The 20,928-nt window shown below is 49.8% G+C and overlaps 1 protein-coding gene across 1 annotated transcript; it reads right to left on the bottom strand.

The window, feature by feature from the left end:
* Positions 1 to 1,674: 1,674 nt before the first annotated feature.
* On the bottom strand, positions 1,675 to 17,994 carry RAB11B (RAB11B, member RAS oncogene family). Its single transcript, XM_080566294.1, has 5 exons — positions 17,940 to 17,994; positions 11,516 to 11,711; positions 9,452 to 9,645; positions 7,867 to 7,947; positions 1,675 to 3,489 (listed from the first exon to the last, which is right to left on the bottom strand). Exons 1-5 carry the CDS (start codon positions 17,977 to 17,979, stop codon positions 3,344 to 3,346), a joined length of 657 nt encoding a protein of 218 aa, XP_080422420.1. The 5' UTR covers positions 17,980 to 17,994; the 3' UTR covers positions 1,675 to 3,343.
* Between the last annotated feature and the right edge of the window lie 2,934 nt (positions 17,995 to 20,928).

Here is a 20,928-nt window from a genome sequence, read left to right on the forward strand (position 1 = left end):
CGGAGCCAGGCGAGGCGGCTTCTCGCTCCTTTGCTCTCCCAGCAGGAAAGCCTGGCTGAAGGGTGGCGCCTCCGGGAGAGCTCCTTCGGCAGCTCCGCCTTCCCCAGGAGCGCTCCCCCCTGCCCCCGCGGTCCCAGGGCCACCACCAGGGTTCGGTGCCACCAGGGCAAAGCGGGACGGCAGCGTGCCGAGCTCAGGAGCAGCTGCCTCCCGTGTGCAGGGCAAGGGGGCTTTACCAGGCCCGCGCTCCTTTTCCCCTCGGCACTAACAGCCCCGTGCCCAGGCCAGGCGGACCCACCCCAACCCCCCAGCAGCCTGGGGAGCAGGGAAGGATCTGGGAGCCGGCCCCTGCTCCAGGGGTGACTGCAGCTGATGGAACCACTGAAGCAGCTGGGTTGGAAGAGGCCTCCAAGATCACTGAGTCCAACCTCTGACCTAACCCTAACAAGTCCTCCACTAAACCGTATCCCTAAGCTCTACATCTAAACGTCTTTTAAAGACCTCCAGGGATGGTGACCCAACCACTTCCCTGGGCAGCCCATTCTAGCACCTAACAACCCTTTCGGTAAAGTAGTTTTTCCTAATATCCAACCTAAACCTCCCCTGGCACAACTTTAGCCCGCTCCCCCTCATCCTGTCACCAGGCACGTGGGAGAATAGACCAACCCCCACCTCACTTCCAGTGCTCGCAAAGGCGATGGGTGTGCACGCGTGTACACGTACCCACGCACACGTGCATCCCACACCTTGGATACACCAGTTCCCGACACGACAAACCACCAGTCCCTGACACAACACAGTCCTGCAGCAGGAGGCAGCAGTTGGAGACAGCCCTCACCTCCCGGCATGAGCGGCACGGGTCCAAGATCCACGCCTCCACAGCCCCTCCCGCAATCCAAGGGCTTTGGTCAACACACAAAGTTGTGCGGGGTCTCTTCAGTACCCACACAATTTAACAGAACTTAACTTTTTTGTTGGGGCTCTGAGACACAGTTTAGAACCTCCCATAAAGTCAAAGACCAAAGGAAATTTCTTTGAAGAGGCCCGGAAGCAGCCAACCTGCTTCTCAACCTCTTACATCAGTCGGATCAACTCTATAAACTCCATGTCAAGAACAGGATTTGCAAAGTAAACACATAAACAAGTCACCCTGGACTAGACGTCTCCTCAACTGCATGATTATTCACACTATTCAACTCATTTATGAGAAGTTTTGTTCAACAATTGAGGAGCCCAGCTCCTCACACGGCCACCTGCTCTAAAAAGGAAAGATTTTCAGTATCTCCGCATTCCCTCTCCCTGATGCTGCGCTCACCCTTCTAAATACGGACTGCATGGTCTAGGACCACCAAAAAAAAAGTTTCCAGCTCCCACTTGCTGCAGTTTATCCCAAGAGGATGTTATTAAAGTAAATACCAAGTGCTCAAAAGTGCTTCCTGTACTGGGACACCCTTAGGACAGATTCCTGTGATGTCGAAAGAGGAATTCATGCCATCATTCAACGGGATTAGGCTGCAAGCATGCAGCCCTTCGTCTTGAGTGTATCCTCTGAACAAAGCTGAGAAGTGGAAATGGTGGGCACCGCCTTCGCTTTGAACCACAGCCCTCTAGGTGCATACACTACACAATTGAAGGCATTGGTCTGGAAATCTTATAAAAGAAAAGCCATCAGAGTTAACTGCCCTTAATTTTATTACATAACCAGACAGAACAGTTGAGACTGGAATGTCAGATTTCCCCTTCAAGCACAATTTACAGTTTCATATTTGCTTTGTATCAGAAAATACTTCAACTCACTAACATGCAGGTAGGATTCATCAAGTGAGGCACATTCTCCAAATCTGGAAGAATACAGAGCAAAAATTCACTGCAAATTGCTTCACTAGCCTTCAGAGAGCAGCAGATCGCCTCCAACGCTTCCTTTACGTCATTTCACCCAGTATTGCCTCACCGTAACATTCAGTGGTTACTGGAGGGATGCAAGTGTAAGAGCTAGTGAATGATGAAAAGCCATCATCATAGAGAATTTTCACAAGCTAGCAAGAGACTGACTACATGAAGTTGTGATAACATTCTTCCCATTCAGCAAAACAAAATATTATAGTAGTTAACCCCGCTGATGACAGGTCTGTTACATCAGGTGAAGTACAATCATTTGAGAATTACAGTTCGCAATTCAGTAAAACAGAATAAGAGGGAAACAACAGGTTAGTAGTTAAGTGAAATATTAATATTATGCTTTTTAGTAAAGGTCAAGAAGATTATGCACAAGGTCAATAGTGAAAGATCATGAAAAGAAAGTTCAAGATGCTATGGTTCTGCGGAAGTTTTACAAAATGTATAAAGTATTGTGTTTCTCTAACAACAACCAAACCCTTACAAGTGCAGGTATATACATGACATGAAAATATTGCTTCACTCACTCAAAACAGGGTAGGGGAGATCTAGAGAAAAAGCAGCATGCAAAAAAATTCTGGAACTAGAGAAGATCCTGCTTTCAGACACTGATCTACAGTACAAAATAAGCCTACTTGTACAGGTTGCAAACATTTTTTTTTCAAAGGAATATGCTGGCACTTACTGTACAATAATGTTAACTGATTAACATAAGCCATGAATAAATATTAAACCACTTCATAAAGCCTGCATAAGCAGCACAGGCATTCATGGTGGCAGAAAAAGCAATGCAGACATACTTCATTGTTCCCAAATAAAACAAGGATAAGAGAAAGATTTCCCAAGCAGGAAACGGTAAACTACACAGCCAGACTAACTGTATTAGGGGTAATTACATATTAAGTAATGTTATTTTCAACACCTTTCTTATGCGTGTGCAGCCACTAAAACCTCACTGTGAGACCTTATCAGGACAGAAAACAGACCGTTTGGTAGGATAGCTATTTTCTTTTAATTTCTCCCCTATGTTTACAGAAACGTGAGAGAAAAATCTGACTATGGGAGGAAAAAAAACCTTGTAACCTAAATGTAGTTATTTCTTCAACTGTTACAGTCAAGTCCCCATGGCTTCTCTCCCAGAAAGAAAACCCAGAACCATTTGAGGAGAGCGTTTCATGGGATAATATCCAGCAGCAGATGTTCCAACACAAACATGTCTATCAGATCAGTGCCAACATTTCAAGCCCAAAAGTCATCACATTCAAGGGGATTTCAGAGGCAAGGGAATGTTAGCCCTACAATTAAAGCTCTAAGATGAAAGGAGGAGCTTGGGATGGGGTAAAGAAGGGAAGAGGGAGTCACTGAATCACAGGAGATAAAGAAGTGCACACAAGTTTCTAAATGAAGCACAGACGAAGTGAGGGGCACAAGAGTCATCTACAGGAGGTCACAGGTTCTGACAGCACTGGAGTTTGTTGGATTTCTGTCCATCGGTGGTTGGTGGGACACTGATATCGACTACGTTGTTGCCAGGAGACTCATCATGTGCAGACCGATCTGCAATCTGCTTCTGCGAAACAATGCGGTAGATTTCTGAAATGAGAACAGACTTGTTAGAGCCTAGGAGGAGACTCTCTTCAACAGAGCACGTGCACGTCTCACAGCAAGCTGTCAGTGAAGATGGTTGAACCCAGGAACGAGAAGATTTTAACTTGGGAACCGTGAAAAGGAATCGGGTCTGACCAGCTGTGCAGTGTAACATCTGGCCGACTTTCCAGCTCGGTAACGGATACTCCAGCTCTGTCTGGAAAAATTATCAACACAAGATTCCTTACTGTCTTCCACGACAGCTACTTCCTATGTTCTTTTCAATGATTCCATGAACATGGATATTATTAAAATGCTTGTTAAATGAGAAAGGAGCAGGAATGCTCCTTTCTAAAACAGGAGATTTTTTTTTTGGATAAAAATTGGCAACGTTACCTAAAACATTATTCAACAGGATGCTTGCAAAACATCACCATGCAGCGGCAATGACAGTATCTATTTCACCCTTTAGCTTCTGGCAAGCCGTCCCCACCAAATGACAGAAACGCTTGCTCCTCTCTGTAACAATTCGTTTTTCCCACCTATGGCAGTAACAAAGACACAAGGTTCCATAAGGCCCCATACTGATCTGAAAAGGCCTTTCCTGAAAGAATTGATTTCTTTGACTCAGATTATGCCCAAAAGCACAGAGATTCACGAAGCCATAACTACTGAAGAGAGACTGCCAGGTTAGCTTTCCGAAACAAACCATTTCAACTGCGGAGTCAGTAAAAATAATTCGAGTTGAAATATTTTTAAATCATTTATTTCGCTGGCTAAGTCCTCGTTCCAACTTCCCTCCATTGTAACACAGGAAAAGGGCAAGCACCTCCCTGGAAGTCTGCGGTAAATATTATGGTCACATTCACAGAGCCACAGCCTCAAAACAGCAACAGCCAAGTCTTTATCAAAGATTAAAAATCACGGGGGATTGTGGAGCTTTGTTTGGGTGGTTTTTTTTTTGTTTGCATTTTAAAGAATCTGCACGTATTTACCCTGTTTAAAATGGAATCTTTTAACCCAAGACTGATCCCGTTGCCACCAGCTCCCTTCAGCCCCTTTTTGCTGTCAGGGAAAAGGAGAGACTATGACATCCACTCTCTTCTGTGCTCAGTGGTGTATTTTAATAATAGCTGTTCAGAGTTATTACCAAAACCTCCTTCAAACCGGTGGCCAGTATGGAAACTCCTGTCCTGCTGCTCCTTTCCCTCCAAGTTCACCATGGTCTCTCCCAGCTCACTGCTCTGCACAGCACATTTTCTTTTGTTACTTTTCCTCCCTCAGGGGGATGATTCCCCCCCAGGTAGGAACAGCCTTTTTGGGACTGCTCAGCCACACTAGCTACATCCCCACTGTACCTCAGCTGGCCAATTTCAGCACCCTTGGGAGCCCAGGATGCTGCCAAGAGGCCGTGTCTTGAGTTCAGTTTGCCCAGGCCTGAGCTCAGCTCAAGTTCTGGCTCCTGAAGCATCTTATCTGTTACAGAAGACAGTACTGGACAGCTCTTTCCTAGAAGAACCTTTGGCCATCTTCTCTACCCAGGGTCAGTCTTGGGACAACACTGCAAGAAAAGCACAGGATGGATGGTGACGGCTGAACCGTGCTCAGAGCACCGACCCCACCGATAGCTTCTCAGCACCAGGCAGGCTGCCTCAGGTCCAGCCAAGCGTCACAGATAAGCAATGCGGCTGCTCTCAGGGCTGCCCTGCACAAGAGCTCAGGCCCTAGGTGGTCTTCCCTTCTCTACAGCTTTGTCTCAACAGCAATATCCTCCAGTTACTTCACCAGCAGCTCTGATAACATCCAAATCTTGCTGGGCAGCAAAATGTAACCAATTTTAAGTCTGCTATGCCTTTTTTTTTTTTTTTTAAACTTCTAGAAGCAGCTTAGCTATCCTTTTTTTCTCCTGCCTGCCTCTTCTTGGTCATCTTCCTCTCACTGCAACACACTTTTGGTATCAGCAGAGCTGGCCAGCACCAGACCCAGCACCAGCACCGATCCCCTTCTCCCTGCTTACCCCTGCACCTCTGCAAAACCAAGCCTGAGAGAGAATTCAGGTTTCACCTACAGAATTCAGTGTTGAAACTCAGCTGTTTTCCCGGTAACAGGTCCTCATTTGTCTATAATCAAGGACCAGTAATAAAAAGCCCATTCTTTGGTCAGCATCCAACAATCAACATATACCAGACACTTCCTGATACCCAAGCAGCACCAGAACAAAGGCTCCTTCTCATGTACCTGAAACCAGTATCTCATCACAATAAAGCTCAGCAAATGTTCACCTTGAGATGCAGTATGACGTGTAAATGAGGCACAACCTCACCAAACAGCATATAGGGGTGAGAACACAGAAATAGTTTATCCTCCCAGAACTCAGCTATGGTAAGCAAAAGCCAGGAACTGGACCTCGCCCAGTGTCCATGCCACGGATCTTAACGAGCTTTTGAAGAGAGAGTACAAACAAGCTGACAAATTGTATGGAATTTTCTCCCGTCTAAGAAAAGATTCAGACTGCATGAGGCAGACAGAGGTAGAACAGTAATCCAATGCCTCTTTGACAGCTCTCTTCCTACTTAAGTCAAACTGAAATTTAAAGATTGTCTGCTAATTACCCATTACTTCCAATTCTACTTTTAGGAGTGGAAGGCTATGCTTTCAAACATCAACAGGTAACTTCCCTGTCACATCAAATAGCATTTTGAGACTGGACTAACAGAAAGTGGAGCTATAGAATAAATTCCTCCTTATCCGTTAAAAAAAAGGTGCCAGACTATCCCTCAGCACAGAATTCCTCATAATACGACTACTGCAGAACACAGTGGAAGGGAGAGTCTCTGACAGCAGAGATGCTCGAGGTTATTGGGGTTTGTTAGCTCCAGCTCAGCAGTCCTCCTGCAGGCCCATGCTGGCTTCCTTCAAACATGCTCGGATGTACCTGCACCATGGTTCCCAGGACTCTGCTTCCAAGGATTAGCTCGGGCACTGAGCTATCCAAATGCAGAGAGTCACTTCAGAGCGGTGCCAAAATCATACGTCCCCTGGAAGACAGAGCGCTCGAGCACGCAGTGCTGACACGCTCCAGCGCCTCATGCAAACTAACGGCTAACTGAAGTGAGAGCAGGATCAGGCCAGACCCATTGCAGAAGGTACCCACGCAACTACACCCCAAGAAGTCACCCCAAGTAAGCACTGCTTATCTCAGCGCAGTTATCTTAAGCATCTCTCTTGCTCTGTGTGCTTCCCACTTTCACAGCCTGCAGCCTACACACCTCCCAGTATACATCCTTCTTCCTTCTGCTACCCGTTGACCATACAATTCATACTTCTGGGCCCACCTCACTGTCAAGAAAACAGCAAGTTCCCCACGTGTTGTATTTAGCATAAAACTGAGCTGCACTCTTCCAGAGGCCAAATAAGTGCTCAGCTTAAGTTTGCAAAACACCAGCTGGAAACCCCTGTGAGCTAATCAGCGGAAGTGCTTTCACCATGCCTTTCATCATTCCTTCCCCCCCCCACTTTTTTTTTTGCCTAGTACAGCACGGAGGACTTGGTGTATCTACAGTAATAAAGCTTTACTGGTGACTCCTAGGTCTCATGCAATAGGGCACTCCCTTATTCCAGGAGCAAGAAAATACACGCAGGCAACAAGTCCCACCTAAAGGGATGGAAATGCTTCTGTCCTCTTTCAGACTGGGGCTTGGCAAGTAGAATAATACTACTACCTGGAGTACCTCTGATACTACGCACGGTGGACCCACTGCATAAGCCATGTGGTATTCCCACAGCAAGTCCTGAAATTGCAACCGGACACCATGCACTCATCTACACCAGTAACACATGCCAAGGAACATTCCTGGGCAGAGGAAATCGGGATCCTTGGCCTCATTTTGGCCTGTGACCGCTATCACATTCGCAGACAGTTCCTGAGACTGTTAGGGGACATTCCCAGAAGGCAGCCTGAGTACCACTACGCTGTTGGCGCATGGCTGCATGCAACCCTTGCCATCAGCTAAGAACAAAAGCTCAGAAGTCAGGACAAAAATACCAGTCCGCTGCAGTGCGGAAGGACACTCCGGAACATTTAACTTCTTAGCATGGCTGGGGCTTTACCGGCTAGGTTTTGTGCTGGCACAGAACTACTCGTGTCCTTACAACAAACCAACTGCAATGACAAGATCAGGAGCCTAGAACATCTCCAGATTCTTTGGCAGAAAGACACGTGGGGTTTGAGAGCAAGAACACGAGGTAAGATTAGGTGGTTTGCAAACAAATCATCATTCCCAGCATTCCTAACATTCATTTTCAAAACAGTCTTGATAACTGCAAACAGTGCCCATGAAAAAGGTTCACTACCTCAGCAGGTCTTCTCAATCCAAACCATACCTGTAAGGATGTTCTTGAAGGCTTCTTCTACATTTGTTGAATCCAGAGCAGAAGTTTCAATAAAAGATAAGTTATTTTTTTCTGTAATAAACAACAAGTGGTTCGGTTAAGAACTTTAAAAGCACTTTATTTAACTCTTATTTGGGGTTTTCACCTTTATTTTTTTTAGGTCAAGTCAGCCAAGACCTAGGTGTGTCCGTCCCCCCCCCCCAGTTACAAGGGGAACAATTAGGTGCACCACTTAATCAGCTGCAAGCCCTTCAGCAGCAGCACCTCTGACCACTGCCTCTCCATAGCATGAGAATATTTTCCTCACTGCACTCCTTGTTTAGTCAAGCAGTACGTTTTCTCCAGCCTCGCACAATATTATTCCCATCTGGCTACAGATCACTCCTAGAAGTACCTTCAGCAAGAGCACAGGCTAACACGTTAGCTGAAAGGGGAGTCAAAATACTCCTCTGCATCCCAAACCAGATAAATACATCTACGCTTTCTTAAACAGACCCTGCCTCCAAACTACACTAAACCTCTTGGTGATACAATCTATTTTTTTTCTTGCCTTTTAGAATGCAAAAAGATGCATCTACACAGTTAACAATTGTGATTAGCAACCAAACATCCAGCCTGGAGTGGCACAGTACTGCCCAGACACAGGCATACAGGCAGAGCAACTGCAACACCTGTATCATCATCAAATATTTAAAACAGCCTTAGTAGGAAGTTAGGGGCAAAAAGTAAGTTGCTGAACCAAATAATCACAGCATTGCTCTATTCAGAGCGTCTACCAATTTGTTATGACTGATATAGGCTCTTTTGTTCATTTGAAAATTCAAAGCAGCTTCACTAAACACAGGGTACTCGCTTACTAGCAGATTTCAGAAAAATGCTTATACTCCTGGAAGGAATTTGAAAGCTGTATATTTAAATTCCAGCTCAAACTTGACAGCCACACAACAGTAAATTGAATGTCCATTGGCCTAGACGGGCAAAAAGAATATTTGACCGATCCTCTGTAAGGTAAGGAAGAGAGAGAGAAGTAATGCAGAGGGAGCAGCTCACATCACCGACTAGACTTTTCCCAACAATTGGTAATCTCCAAGTCTGATTATCATGGCGTTTCAATGAAACTAGATGACACTACTACACACATTAGTGCTCTGGAGCAGAAACTACACCATCTACAAGAAGGTTCAGAATTCGTCTGCAGTTCTCCATAGAACCAGGCCTCTAGGAAGGAGGGAAAGACATTTTGTATTGTGATATTTTATATTTATATTGTGATATTTTCTCCTCTAAACATTGCTTACAGCTTCTAGCCTTGCTAGAGGACATGTTTATGCTTCAGATACCAGGCAGCTCAAGGACAGCGCTTCACAAACATGTACTACCAACAGATTTTAAAGAAATCCACCATACACTATTTAATAAGCCAAGGTATTTTCATTTACAAAATGCTAAATACCTTTTTTTTAAGGCCAAAATAAAACTTAAAGTAAAAGTTCAGTCCTGGACAACAATAGCGTGATTCCAGTGTGCACCAACACACAAGTTCAGAAAGCACCAGCCCAGAACACAGTTTACAAACCTGCAAAAGCCCGGGCCTCATCGGTGGGCACAGCTCTCAGATGGCGGAGGTCGCTCTTATTACCCACCAGCATGATGACAATATTGTTGTCTGCGTGATCTCTGAGCTCCTTTAGCCAGCGCTCCACGTTCTCATAGGTGAGATGTTTGGCAATGTCATAGACGAGAAGGGCCCCCACGGCACCACGGTAATACCTGGAACCACGGAAGGCACACGTCTTTAGAGAAATCTGTCCGCGTTGCACCAACCCTGATATCTGGTTCTTCTGTACTGTTCACTACTAAAAGAGTTAAAAACATTCCCTCCCATTTAGAAAGCTGTGCTGATGCAAATACTGTTTTATGTTTTCTCCTTTAAAAACCATCTCCTAAAAACAAGTTCCAAATGCTGTTTTTAATGGCATTTCTAGAAAATTTAAATGCATTTAATGAAATGAAGAAGAGACTGCAGAAGCTATGATGCTTTTAGTCTACCAAAACAGTGCAAGAAAACTCACGGTGCATTCCAAAAATCAGCACTACGAGAAGGTTTTTGTGAAGTTATAGTTTATCTTCCAACTAGGAAAGATAATCCTTAGTAAAACGTACTTGTTGCTGATCTTCCAAATATCTCCTGCCCCTCTACAAAATTGAGAGGGAGACCTGAGGCTATACTAACACATCCACAAGCCTGTAACCTAAAATCAGTTTGCTCCCTCAGGGCAAACTGAGGCAGGTCTTAGCCCATTTCAACTCAAGCCAAGAGCCCAAGACAGCATCATCAACCTAGATCAGATTCCTATGATGTCCGTACCTGTTGTCCACACAATCCCACCATTACTCCTCTGCTCTGCCAGCACCTGCCCAGCACATCACTGAACCGATTCACAGCACCAAGTCAGCAGGAAACACTCACTTTTTCCTGCTGGTTGGCCTTCTGCTGGCTTAGCAAGCTGAACTGGCCTAGCACTGCGTCAGGCAAGAGCCTGTGCCAGCAAAAGGAGAGGCAGCATCGCAGGACTTAGTTTCTGCTAAACTTTTCCAGCAGCAAGAACACAAAAACACTGGAGAAAAAACACACTAGCAATTATAAAAAAAATGCAAGTTGAACTCACCACTTATCTCCTCCTGCATTAATTTGCTTTTGCATTCCTTCTCTACAGATTATTCCCTTGGGTCTGTGCTCTTCTATTTTTCTCCTATTTTGCCTTACCCTATTCACCTCACCAAGAGCAACTCCCCTCATCTTAAGTTTAACATAAGCGGCTCAATCTGTGCATTATTCAGGAAGAAGCTTGAACCTTTAAACAGTGACATACATCTGTAACACTAACATTTCAACCCCATGATCAGAATATGTTCTGGATAAGCAGGCCTGCCAATAGTTTTCTTCCTCTAAAAGACACTTCTGCCTACTATCTGCGTAGAAACAAATTCAGTCAGAGGTTACATATTAAGGCACCGTCTGGACTAACAAAGCGCACTGAAAGCTTCTCAGCAACGCTGTTTTACACAGGGACGTGCCCATTGCTGCAGTCAGCGTTACCACAGGTGACTTGCTATTTACTGGGTGTTCAGCGTGCACTCCTGGACCTAATTTTCAGGGCTGTGACTAATTCCAGCTCACTGAGATTTCAAGGGAGTCTGTGGCTGCAGACTGTCCTAAAAATGCCTTCAATTGCAAGATTGAGGGGGCAAAGACCACCAGAAGGCACCTGCATTACAGTAAGTTACCGCGCCTAGACCCAAACTTCATGCAAAACAGTACCCAGCTTCGATCAGAAACGACACTCCACGTGATGAAGACAGCACATTGAGGGCAGGTAAAAAAAACCAAACCACAAGACTCAAACAGAATTTCCCAGACTTAAGCTGTCATTTATCTATAAAAATATCACTAGAATCTAAAACTGATTTTCGTTATATTAATCATATGTCATTATTTGCTAGCTTATGACTTGGATCTACAATGAGGTCTGACTCTGTCAGGTCCCAAGTGTGTCTTATTCATTCTCCACCTGGAGGTTTACCTGTACCACCTCTGCCAGAACTCTGCTGTTGGCCTGAGGAAAGCCATAGTACTCACGCTGAAGTGATGGCGCGGTATCGTTCCTGTCCTGCAGTGTCCCAGATCTGTGCTTTTATCGTCTTCCCATCCACCTGGATGCTCCTGGTGGCAAATTCCACCCCAATGGTGCTCTTGCTTTCCAGATTGAACTCATTGCGCGTGAAGCGTGACAGAAGATTACTCTTCCCAACTCCGGAGTCTCCAATCAACACAACTGAAAGAAAAGACATTGTTTTCAAAATTAATTCTTCACACCAGCATTTTCACAGAGCAATAGTGCTACCTGGCTGCTATGCTGCCTCGCAGGCAAGCCCCAGAGGAGGTGTACAGCCAGATAAACGTAGGAGAAAGCTATGTTGACAACATCTCACATTTCACTACTCACAGCTTGCTTCCCCGGCCCCAAAACAGCCCCAGACCTTTTCGTTGCTCGCAGCTGCTCAGTTCCTCAGAGATGGAAATGAGAAATAGCAACAGCAATAGGCATCAACAGCTCAACGGTGCCTGGGAGGAACCACACCACCACCAGTAATTAGGGGCAACAAGATGTCCCCATCACAACCAACCTTTTGCAGAGGAAGGCTGCAACCCCCCTTCCGAGAAACACTTGTCAAGAGCACAGCGCCCGGCTACCTGCCTGCCAAGAGCCTCTGCACTCTATAGGCTACTCTGTTTTTACTAAAAAAAAAAAAACCACTAAGTAAACAATTACTTGCAGTCCCTACTGGGGTCAAATGTGTGCTTTATTTTAATAATTTAATCCATCAACATGTTCCCCACAAAAAGGGGATAGCAGAAGACATCTGATACTACAAACAAGACAAAACGAAACTTCATCCAGCAGGACGAGTTCTGGATGGCACGAGAAGTAAAAGAGGAGCTCAAAAATCCCTGCCTCCGCACAAGGTGTTGCCATGTTAACAGGAAAATATTAGCGCAGAGAGATTTTTAGCACATGAAAGGCAGCTTTACCAAAAAGAATTATGAAAACAAAAGGTACATCTCGCAGGAGAAGCTCCCCCTGCTTTGGGGCTGAAGCTCCCTGCTGACCCCGCCGTACCCCTTCCCCACCTCTGCTCCAGCAGGCTGCTTCCTCACCGGGCTCCCGCGGGGATCTCCTCCTCAACAGCCCCAACATCCGTCACAGCAGGGGCTTCTCCGTGCTGCTAAAGCAACTACACACACGTTCCTAAATCCCTGCGTTCATTAGTGCTTGCTCTGGTCAGCGAAGGGGAATCAGGCTAAAACCAATGAAGCCATCCTCCCTCAGTCCCGGCAAGTCCCCCACAATGTATGGCTTTGGGCATTCAAGCTAACAGCTCGAGCAGAAGAAAGGCACTCTCAGTCAGACTTCTTTAACCTTGGGAACATTTCCTCCTTCTGCTTAAACTGCAGATTTGTTGTTCTTTCTCATTTTTATTTTTTTTTCCCCTACAGAAAAGCAGGCACAGGCAGAGGACCCTCCTGCTCCATCCACCGCAAACCACAGAATACTTCTCATTACAACTTCGGCTGCAAACTGATCTCATCTCAGTGTTATTTCAGATTTGGTTTTTGTTTTCAAATGCTCAGGCCATTGTTTCAGGCTACACATTTGGCAGCACACTACTCTCCAGCTCCCATACCCCCACCCCCAACACAACAGCGCGCTCCCTAACTTTTGCTGCAGCCCCCCCCTCGCTGCGCTGCACCAGCTCCTGAGCTGCACCAGGAGACCGCTGAAACGCTCCGGATTCAGCCACCGGCCTTTCACGCAGCCGACAGCACGGACAGACGGACAATTGTACCAGCACAGCTGAAAATCCAAACACAAGCAAGGCAGGACCGGGCAGCCAGCAGATCGGGTGGTGGCAGGGAGCCACGGCTCCCCACCCGGGACGGCTCGAACCAGCTCCACGCAGCTCTGGCTTCACTCGCAAGCAGCCTCCGGCATTTTTTATATACATATATCTATTCTCATGCCTGAAAAAAAAATAAATCTCAAAGAGTTCTAACTCCTAGGACCGTTAGTTTATTTTCCAGACAAACGGTTTTCACCCCTACCCAAACTAATTCCACTGGGTGCTGCGGGAATGGGCCGCAGGTCACCTGTTTTGTACAGCGATTGCTGGCTTGGGGCGGGCTGCACCCTACAGCAGGGCCCTGGCCACAAGCGGACGAGTAAGAGCGAGAGCATCAATCACACAGGCTAGACCAGCTTGGCAAAAACTTGAAGCTTTCAATTGCTTCCAAAGGGAGATACCTTCTGATGAAACTGCAGCTCAGGAAGGCACAGCCAGCTCTCTAGGTGACATCCATCTTCCATCCTCTGGCGTTTTAAAACCACCAGTTCCACGCCTAAACTCTGCAAACGGCTCTTGGGTCATTAACTCCGTTTGCTACAGGAAGAAAATTCAGGGCGTCTCGTGCCGCTTTAGCTAGTTACCTGCCCCTGCCGCAACCTGGCTACCTTCGGAGCACCAGATTCCCTTCACCAGGCTGTTCCACACTCCAACAGAGCTCGGCAGAGCAGCTTTGAGATGTTACCGAACGCAGAAGTAACAAAGAAAGGCAATCAGGTGCAAGCTCAGCGACAAAAGCAATGTTCTCTCTGCCTTACAGTCTGCAAGCGCCGCTTGCTAATTCTTGATCTTGACCATTAATCTAAGCATTTTCTCTTTCAGTTGAAGGACACAAAGAAGCCCACATCTCTATTTTCTACGGGAATTGAGCAGGAAGACACCTTTAAACTTCTGGACAAAAGCAATTTGAACTTGGGGAAGTTCCTCTTCTTGGAAACAGCTCACGAGACAGAAGTGCCTGTTCAAACGCACAAGTCTGAGCAGAGCTGAAGTCCCAAATCAAATGCAAGAGTATGAACTCGCTACACCTACCAGACTGTATGAAATCACTCTCCTTAAACAGCCTTTGGGCCACACTGGTAAGGGAAAGGTACGCTGGTTTTGACGTGGACATGACCTGAAACAGTAAGTCCTCATGAGACGGGTAAAAGCAAGCCATTTGCAGTGCCCAGTGTACATCCCGAACTGCAGTGCCCCTCCTTTGGCCTCTCCTGATTTTATTTCTCCTCCCCTGCCCCGTGCCAGTTTGCTGCTTACCCTTCCCCACATCACCCACCCATCAACTGCAAAGCATTTGAGGTCTCTCTTAACACCTCCGCGTCAGCAACACGGGAACCGTGCCTTGTTCGGCCTTCGGAAAGAGAGACCTACGCTGGCCCGAGCAGAGCACAGCGCCTCTGCGCTCATCACGCCGCCACACCTTGGAATCCTGGTATGAAGCGAACGAAAGTCAGAATTAAAAACCTGGCGCAAGCCTTCAATGGTAAGGGAAATGAAAAGGTCAGGTTTATTACAGAATCGTAAATAGGAGAGTTAATTCAGCTGGCAAAGGGAGCACATTGCCTTGCACAACGCAGAGGATTAAGACTCGAGCAGAGCCTACATAAGCAGAGTTCATTATAAATATTAAGTACGTAGGATTGTCAGATATTGATGAATAATATGACACACATTTGATTTTCATAGGCAAAGCCCTTGTTAGACTTATGCTCTAATCAGAGCAGCGTAATCTTCCACAAAGGTAAAAGCAAGCTTTTCCCTACGGGTGCTTTTTTCCTTCCTTTTCCACGAGCCAGCATATCTGCGCGATCTCAAATTTAATTTTTTAAAGAAGCACCGATAGCATCTATCTTCTTGAGAGGACAACTAATGCAGAGATCACGCTTTAAAAGGTCCAAGGCTTCCGATATTTTGACAAATATTAAAATGTCAAACTCTACTCCAGACCCAAACCACTCGCAACCCAACATGAGGAGATCACCCTTTTTAGCCACCCCAGCTACAAAACTAACTGCGAACGGCGCCCTAAACCGCGGGCTTCGCTTGGGTTACCTCACCGACACCCACCCACAATACGACCCTCGCGGCCTCGCCGTTCCGCGCAGAATCCAGCTTGTTCTCCCAAAGGTTTTGTTCACAAACAGCATTTTGTTTCAATCAATAAAATAAGCGGTTCTGACTGTAGGGGTGCGTGCAGAAGGAAGGGAAATTGCGAATAAAGATAAAGGGGAGCAAGTTTGGCAGAGCAGCTTTGACTATAACCACATTCGCAACCCCAGAGTACCACCAAGCCTTAAATTAGTTTTGACCTCTGCGTGCTGGACCTGATAAGCCAATAACGTGTGTCTTTCCTACAGCCCTCTTGAAGCGGCCAGTCCTAAAGCACAAAGCGGCTGACGACACGAGTCGTCATTCTTTTGCATGAGGGACCCTGAAAGCAGGGAGCCGGCTGCGCGGGGAAATTATTGCTACCAACTCCTGCGCTGTTTTCATCCCTGAACAGTTGTTTCGCATGCAGTGTTTCTTACAAAGGACGCTAACAACAAGTGGGACTCCTTGCCTTTTAAACTCTTCATGAAGCTGCTTAATATATTCTGCCATGTAGCCTAGAAGTCAGGCTCCTACACAAGCAGTTCCAGATCTTCCACTACATAAAAAGCTAAAAACTGGATTCAACAGCAGTCATCCCTAAGTAACATTGCAATGTAAGGATGATAATTTCTTAAACAAGTGCAACTGCGAAGACTGAAGTCAGATTTCCTTTGAGAACAGGAGGCTGAAGAAATGGTCAAAAATCAAAGTCAACCTCAGAGGTAAGAGAACAAAATGAATCCTTCCCAGCCAGCAACCCCCCCCCCCCCTCCACCGCTACTCCCATCTCTGACCACTACGTGCCTGATAGAGAAGAGTTCAAACACCATCTGTGGAGCTAAGAAGGGGCTAGACCAGAAGTCAATCAACCCCCTGGACATTGATTTTCTCATTACGTCAATTCCCCTTGATATTTAATTCCATTACGGGAGGGGCAGGGAGGGAAAAGAAGGGGAGTTGATCCTCTTCGCTTTCTTATTACAGTGGAGATCGCATCCCACTTGATCTTGTTTATGTTCACCATTTCTTGTCCGGTCCTAAAAAGCCCAGAAGGAAGGAAGGAAGGAAAGACAACTAGATAGGGAAGGGTTTTGTTTTCTTTTTTTTTTTAACCACTAACACAACTACCCCTACCCAAGACACACAGAAAAGCACAATCCTCTCCCCCATGTTTCATTAAATTAAGTGCTACAAAGTATGCCAAGTTAATTTGCTGTATCAACACAACAGCATGGTCCCTGCCCAAATAGCTTTAGGTTGTGTCACACCCGATAAAATTAAAATCACATTTCAAAGCAGCAGAAGTATTCCTCAGGATGAATACAGTTCTGCCTACCTAATTGCCTAGTCACAGAAAGAAAAAAGAAACTAAATTTTTAGGCTTTCGAGTTCCCAGCTATTAAACCACCTGGGAAATAGACGATGGAATGACTTCAGAAAGAAACTAGTTTCAGACCCAGACAGTTTAGCATATTTTCTGAGGCTAGACCTCTGCTTTATATTCTCCTCTAACTCTACCTATAAGGGCTCTTCTCTCCCGCTGTCCCGAAGCCTGTCAAACAAAGGCACCAAAGATGCAAAGACACCCGGAAAACGTTTCCAACGTGCGAGGAACCGCTCTTTCCTTTCATCAACCAGCGAATGGAGACTTGCTGTTGCCCTTGCCAGGGGTCACGTACACACGGCAAGCGCCAGCGTCCAGCTCCTGGGGGATTTTTCGGCGAGCGCCCACGGAGAAACCCCCAGCTCCAGAACCGCCTGCACGCCCAGCGACGGCAACCTCAGCTCGCCTTGGAGGGGGACGGCTCTGCGGATCGACCTGCGGACGTCAGCCACGGGAGGCCAAGCGCACAACAGGTCGGGGAGCACCAGGACGACCATTTAGCCCAGCCGCTCTGCTCCCGCCCGGCCGGCCGGCGCAGCGCTGGGATGCTCCAGGGTTCGGGTCAGCCTCAGCACCTCGGCACGGGCACCGCGCCCGGCCCGAAGCGCGCGTGGAGCCAACACCTGAGGCGGCCCAACGCGAGGAGCGCTCGGGGCAGCCGGGGGCTGCCCACACACGACGCCGAACCCCCGGGAATTCCGCAGGCAACCGGCTCCGAGGGCTGGGAGCCGGCCCGGGGCCGGCCGAATTGCGCCCGCCGAGGCCCCCGGGCGCAGTTAGCCGTCAGCGGCCGGTGCCCGAGTTCCCCATTTCGGCCCGAGCTCCCCCGGCACCGGGGCACGGTTTGGGTGGGGGGGGCAGCCCCGCTCCAGCGGCAGCCCCAGAGCCGGGGCCCCGACCCCGCGGGCCTCCCCCGGGCCGCCCTCAGCGCCTGGGCCCGGGGACCTCGGGGTGGGCCCGGAGACCTCGGGGTGGGCCCGGGCCCGGCGGCGGGCGCTGCCCGCGGCCCGGCCCCGCTCACAAAGGCGGCGACGGCGGCGGCGCAGGGCCGCGGGCAGGGCTCGGAGCGGGGCCGGGCCGGGGCTGGCGGCGCTGCGGGCCCGCTGAGGCGCGGGGCGGGCGGTACCTTTGAAGAGGTAGTCGTACTCGTCGTCGCGGGTGCCCATGGCGATGGCGGCGCCGACCCCTCTGGCTGCCAGGCACCGACCGCGGCCCAGCCGGGTGGGGAGGGGGGGGGGCCGCTCCCGCCTATCAGCGGCCGCCAGAGCCCGCAGGGGGCGGGCGTCGCGCCTGCCCAATCGGTTCCGCCCAATAGGCGACGGGCGCGCCGCTGACTGGCGGGTACAACCGTCCAATGGGGAGAGGGCAGCTGGGGGAAGGGAGGCGCTTGGGCTGGCTGAGCCGGGACCCTGCGAAGAGAGGAGGGGGCAAGGAGGGGCCGGGGAGGCGAGGGGGCGGGGGCGGGCGGGGGGCGGGGCCTGTCCGGGGTGGGCGGGGCTTGGTGGGGCGGGGCTTTGGTGGGGGCGGGGCTTGGTGGGGCGGGGCTTGGTGGGGGGCGGGGCTTGGTGGGGCGGGGCTTGGTGGGGGCGGGGCGGAGTCTGACGGGGCGGGGCTTAAAGGGGCGGGGCCGCGCAGCGCCGAGCGCAGTCCGCACGGCGGCGGCCCGGGGACAGGAGGGGAGGCCCGGGGCGGGGAGAGGGGGGGGCCCGGCGGCCCCGGTGGCCCCGGCCCGGCCGGCAGGGGCTGTCCGTGCCCGCGGCCACCCCCCGCCTGGGGCCCCCCTCACCTCTCCCAACGCCTCAGCACCAACTGGACGTTTTGCCGCCCGGGGAGCTGCGGCGCCGCTGTGGCAAAACCAATCCATCCCCAGCACCCCGAGGGGAGCGCTGCGGCGGGCAGGGCCCAGGCCTCGGGGGCAGCCCCAAATCTCTGCCCCGAAACCGCCGGGACGCCCCCCGGGATCTCTTCTTACCTCGCCTTAACGCGGGCGCCCACCGAACGCCCGAGCGTCGCGCCCGCTGCCTCGACGCTTTCGGCTCGTGGCTGAGACGCCCAAACCCGGACCCTCGCGGGGAAGGTGACAGCCCCGTCCCTCCTCCCCCTGCCACGTGCCAGAAAATTCGCTCTGCTCATTCATTAAAGCATTCCTCGGCTTCCCTGTGCCGCGCTCACCAGGCCTCGCCTGCCCTGCTGTTCCCCGGAGGAGCTGCCTGAAGGATTAGCGGGTCTCCGGCACCACACGGGAGCGAGGCTGAGAGAGAGGGAAAAGGCTTCTCTGGACGCGTTTTTGTCGGCCCTGGGAGGTGCTCGGTGCGGGACGGGGGGACGTGGGGGTGCCAGTTCATCCCCCCCAAGGCCGTGTGGCTCTCGGGTAGCCCTGACTTCTCCCAGACCTCAGAGCCCCGCAGGAGCAAGGCTGCCGGGGGGTCCCGGTGCCCCGACGTACGTGCTGATAACGTGGGGCAGCGTGTGCCCAGGCAGCACCCGGACTAACAGCTTATCAGCGGTGGCACCCAGCTCCTGCTCAGCGAAAATTATTCTTTTTATGAACGATAGCCTGAAAACGGGGTGAGAAACAGAGCGTGTCGCAAGCACACATTGCGGTCCCAGTGCTGCGCTGGGAAATCGTGTGGGCATCTCCATTGCATAGAAGGCAACGGGAGCAGCTGGGGAGGAAAGCCATAAACGCATGGATGTGGGGCTCTGGGGAAGGTGCTGTCTCCTGACCCGGCACAGGTTCAGGCAAATTGCTCCTCTCTGACAGACAGGGATTTCTGAGGAAGCGGGGGGGAAGTCTCTTTTCACCTTTTCTTTGCAATCTCAGTGCTCACGAAACATGCAGTGTAGGGCATCAGGCTTTTAATCTGTGCAGAAGGGAGTTTTAACAACCAGGGCTGCAGGAACGCATTATCACCTTCTCCCGTTTATGATATTCATACTCCCGCGGGACCGCAGCGAATGACCCTGTTGTGCAACGACTCGAGCACTCCCAGGATATCGAGCATCCAACCGCTGAATAGCTGAATGCCATCGGGAGACGTGGGGCTGTGATATGGCAGCTGCAGAAGCCCCTGGGGAAGGGAATTACCCTGGGATTCCCTAAGGCAAACGTCCCCCACACCTCCCTTACCCCTGGCAAGCAGAAGTAAAACATCTCGTTTTCATGATCACAAGCAGCTTAATTAGTTCTGAATTAAACTAATTTAAATTTAAACTAAAAATGTTTTAATTTTTAAATTTAAACTAAATTAGAACTGAATATTGGGGGGGATTTAGCAGGAAAAAGCAAAGCTATTTCCTACTGGTTGGGATCGAAATCCCTTTCTTCTCCCCCTGCCTGGGAAATGCTGCCTTCAGTTTTGAAGAGCAATACGCGACAGCCACTGGAGCGTCCTAGGACATGCGCGTGCGGAGCTTTAATGCTGGCTGCAGGCAGTGAGATGATGTCTGGGCTGGAGGAGGATCACTGCCCTGAGGTCCAGGGCGATGCCGAGCTATGCGTGAGCCCCAAGCCCCCACTGTTAGCCCTCGGGAGTCCCCCAGGCTCGTGGTGGGTTTTGCGCTGGGGAATTGGTATCGTGTCACCAAAACCAGCCCCGTGCCACCAGCTGCTGCTGGAGCAACGTGTCTGCAGACGCTTTCTGAAAATCCCACTTCTAGAATTGGTTGTAGGCCACTGAGCCTCTGGCCGCAGATGTCCTACAAACCCCAAGCATTTTTACTGCAATATACCGGGGTGCAAACCCTTGAGAGCAGACAGGCCAATGGCACCGGCGTCTTGGTTTTTTCCGTGGGTGACGGAGAGCCTGTCTGGGGGTGCCTGGGCTGTGCCAGGAGGGGAGAGCCACGAACAACTCGGGCCGTGTTATTCACCAGCTGTTTCTTGGGCTTGCCCCAGGTTTTGGCCTCGAGTACCGTTTAGCCCGTTTGCCTTTTTCATTTTGCTGTGCTGCTCGGTGAGAACGCGCCCCACGGCCCGCTCGGTCGGCGAGGGCTCGGTGTGCTGCCCCCATCTGCCCTCCTCCCAGTTCTCGCTGCCTCTTGGCGAAAAGAGGCGCTGGCCGTGCGTCACCTCGGCGTCACCGCTGGGCACGAAGCATCCCCCGGGCACCGCC

This window comes from Anser brachyrhynchus (assembly GCF_964034855.1).
Source record: "Anser brachyrhynchus genome assembly, chromosome: 23".
Lineage (NCBI taxonomy): Eukaryota > Metazoa > Chordata > Aves > Anseriformes > Anatidae > Anser > Anser brachyrhynchus.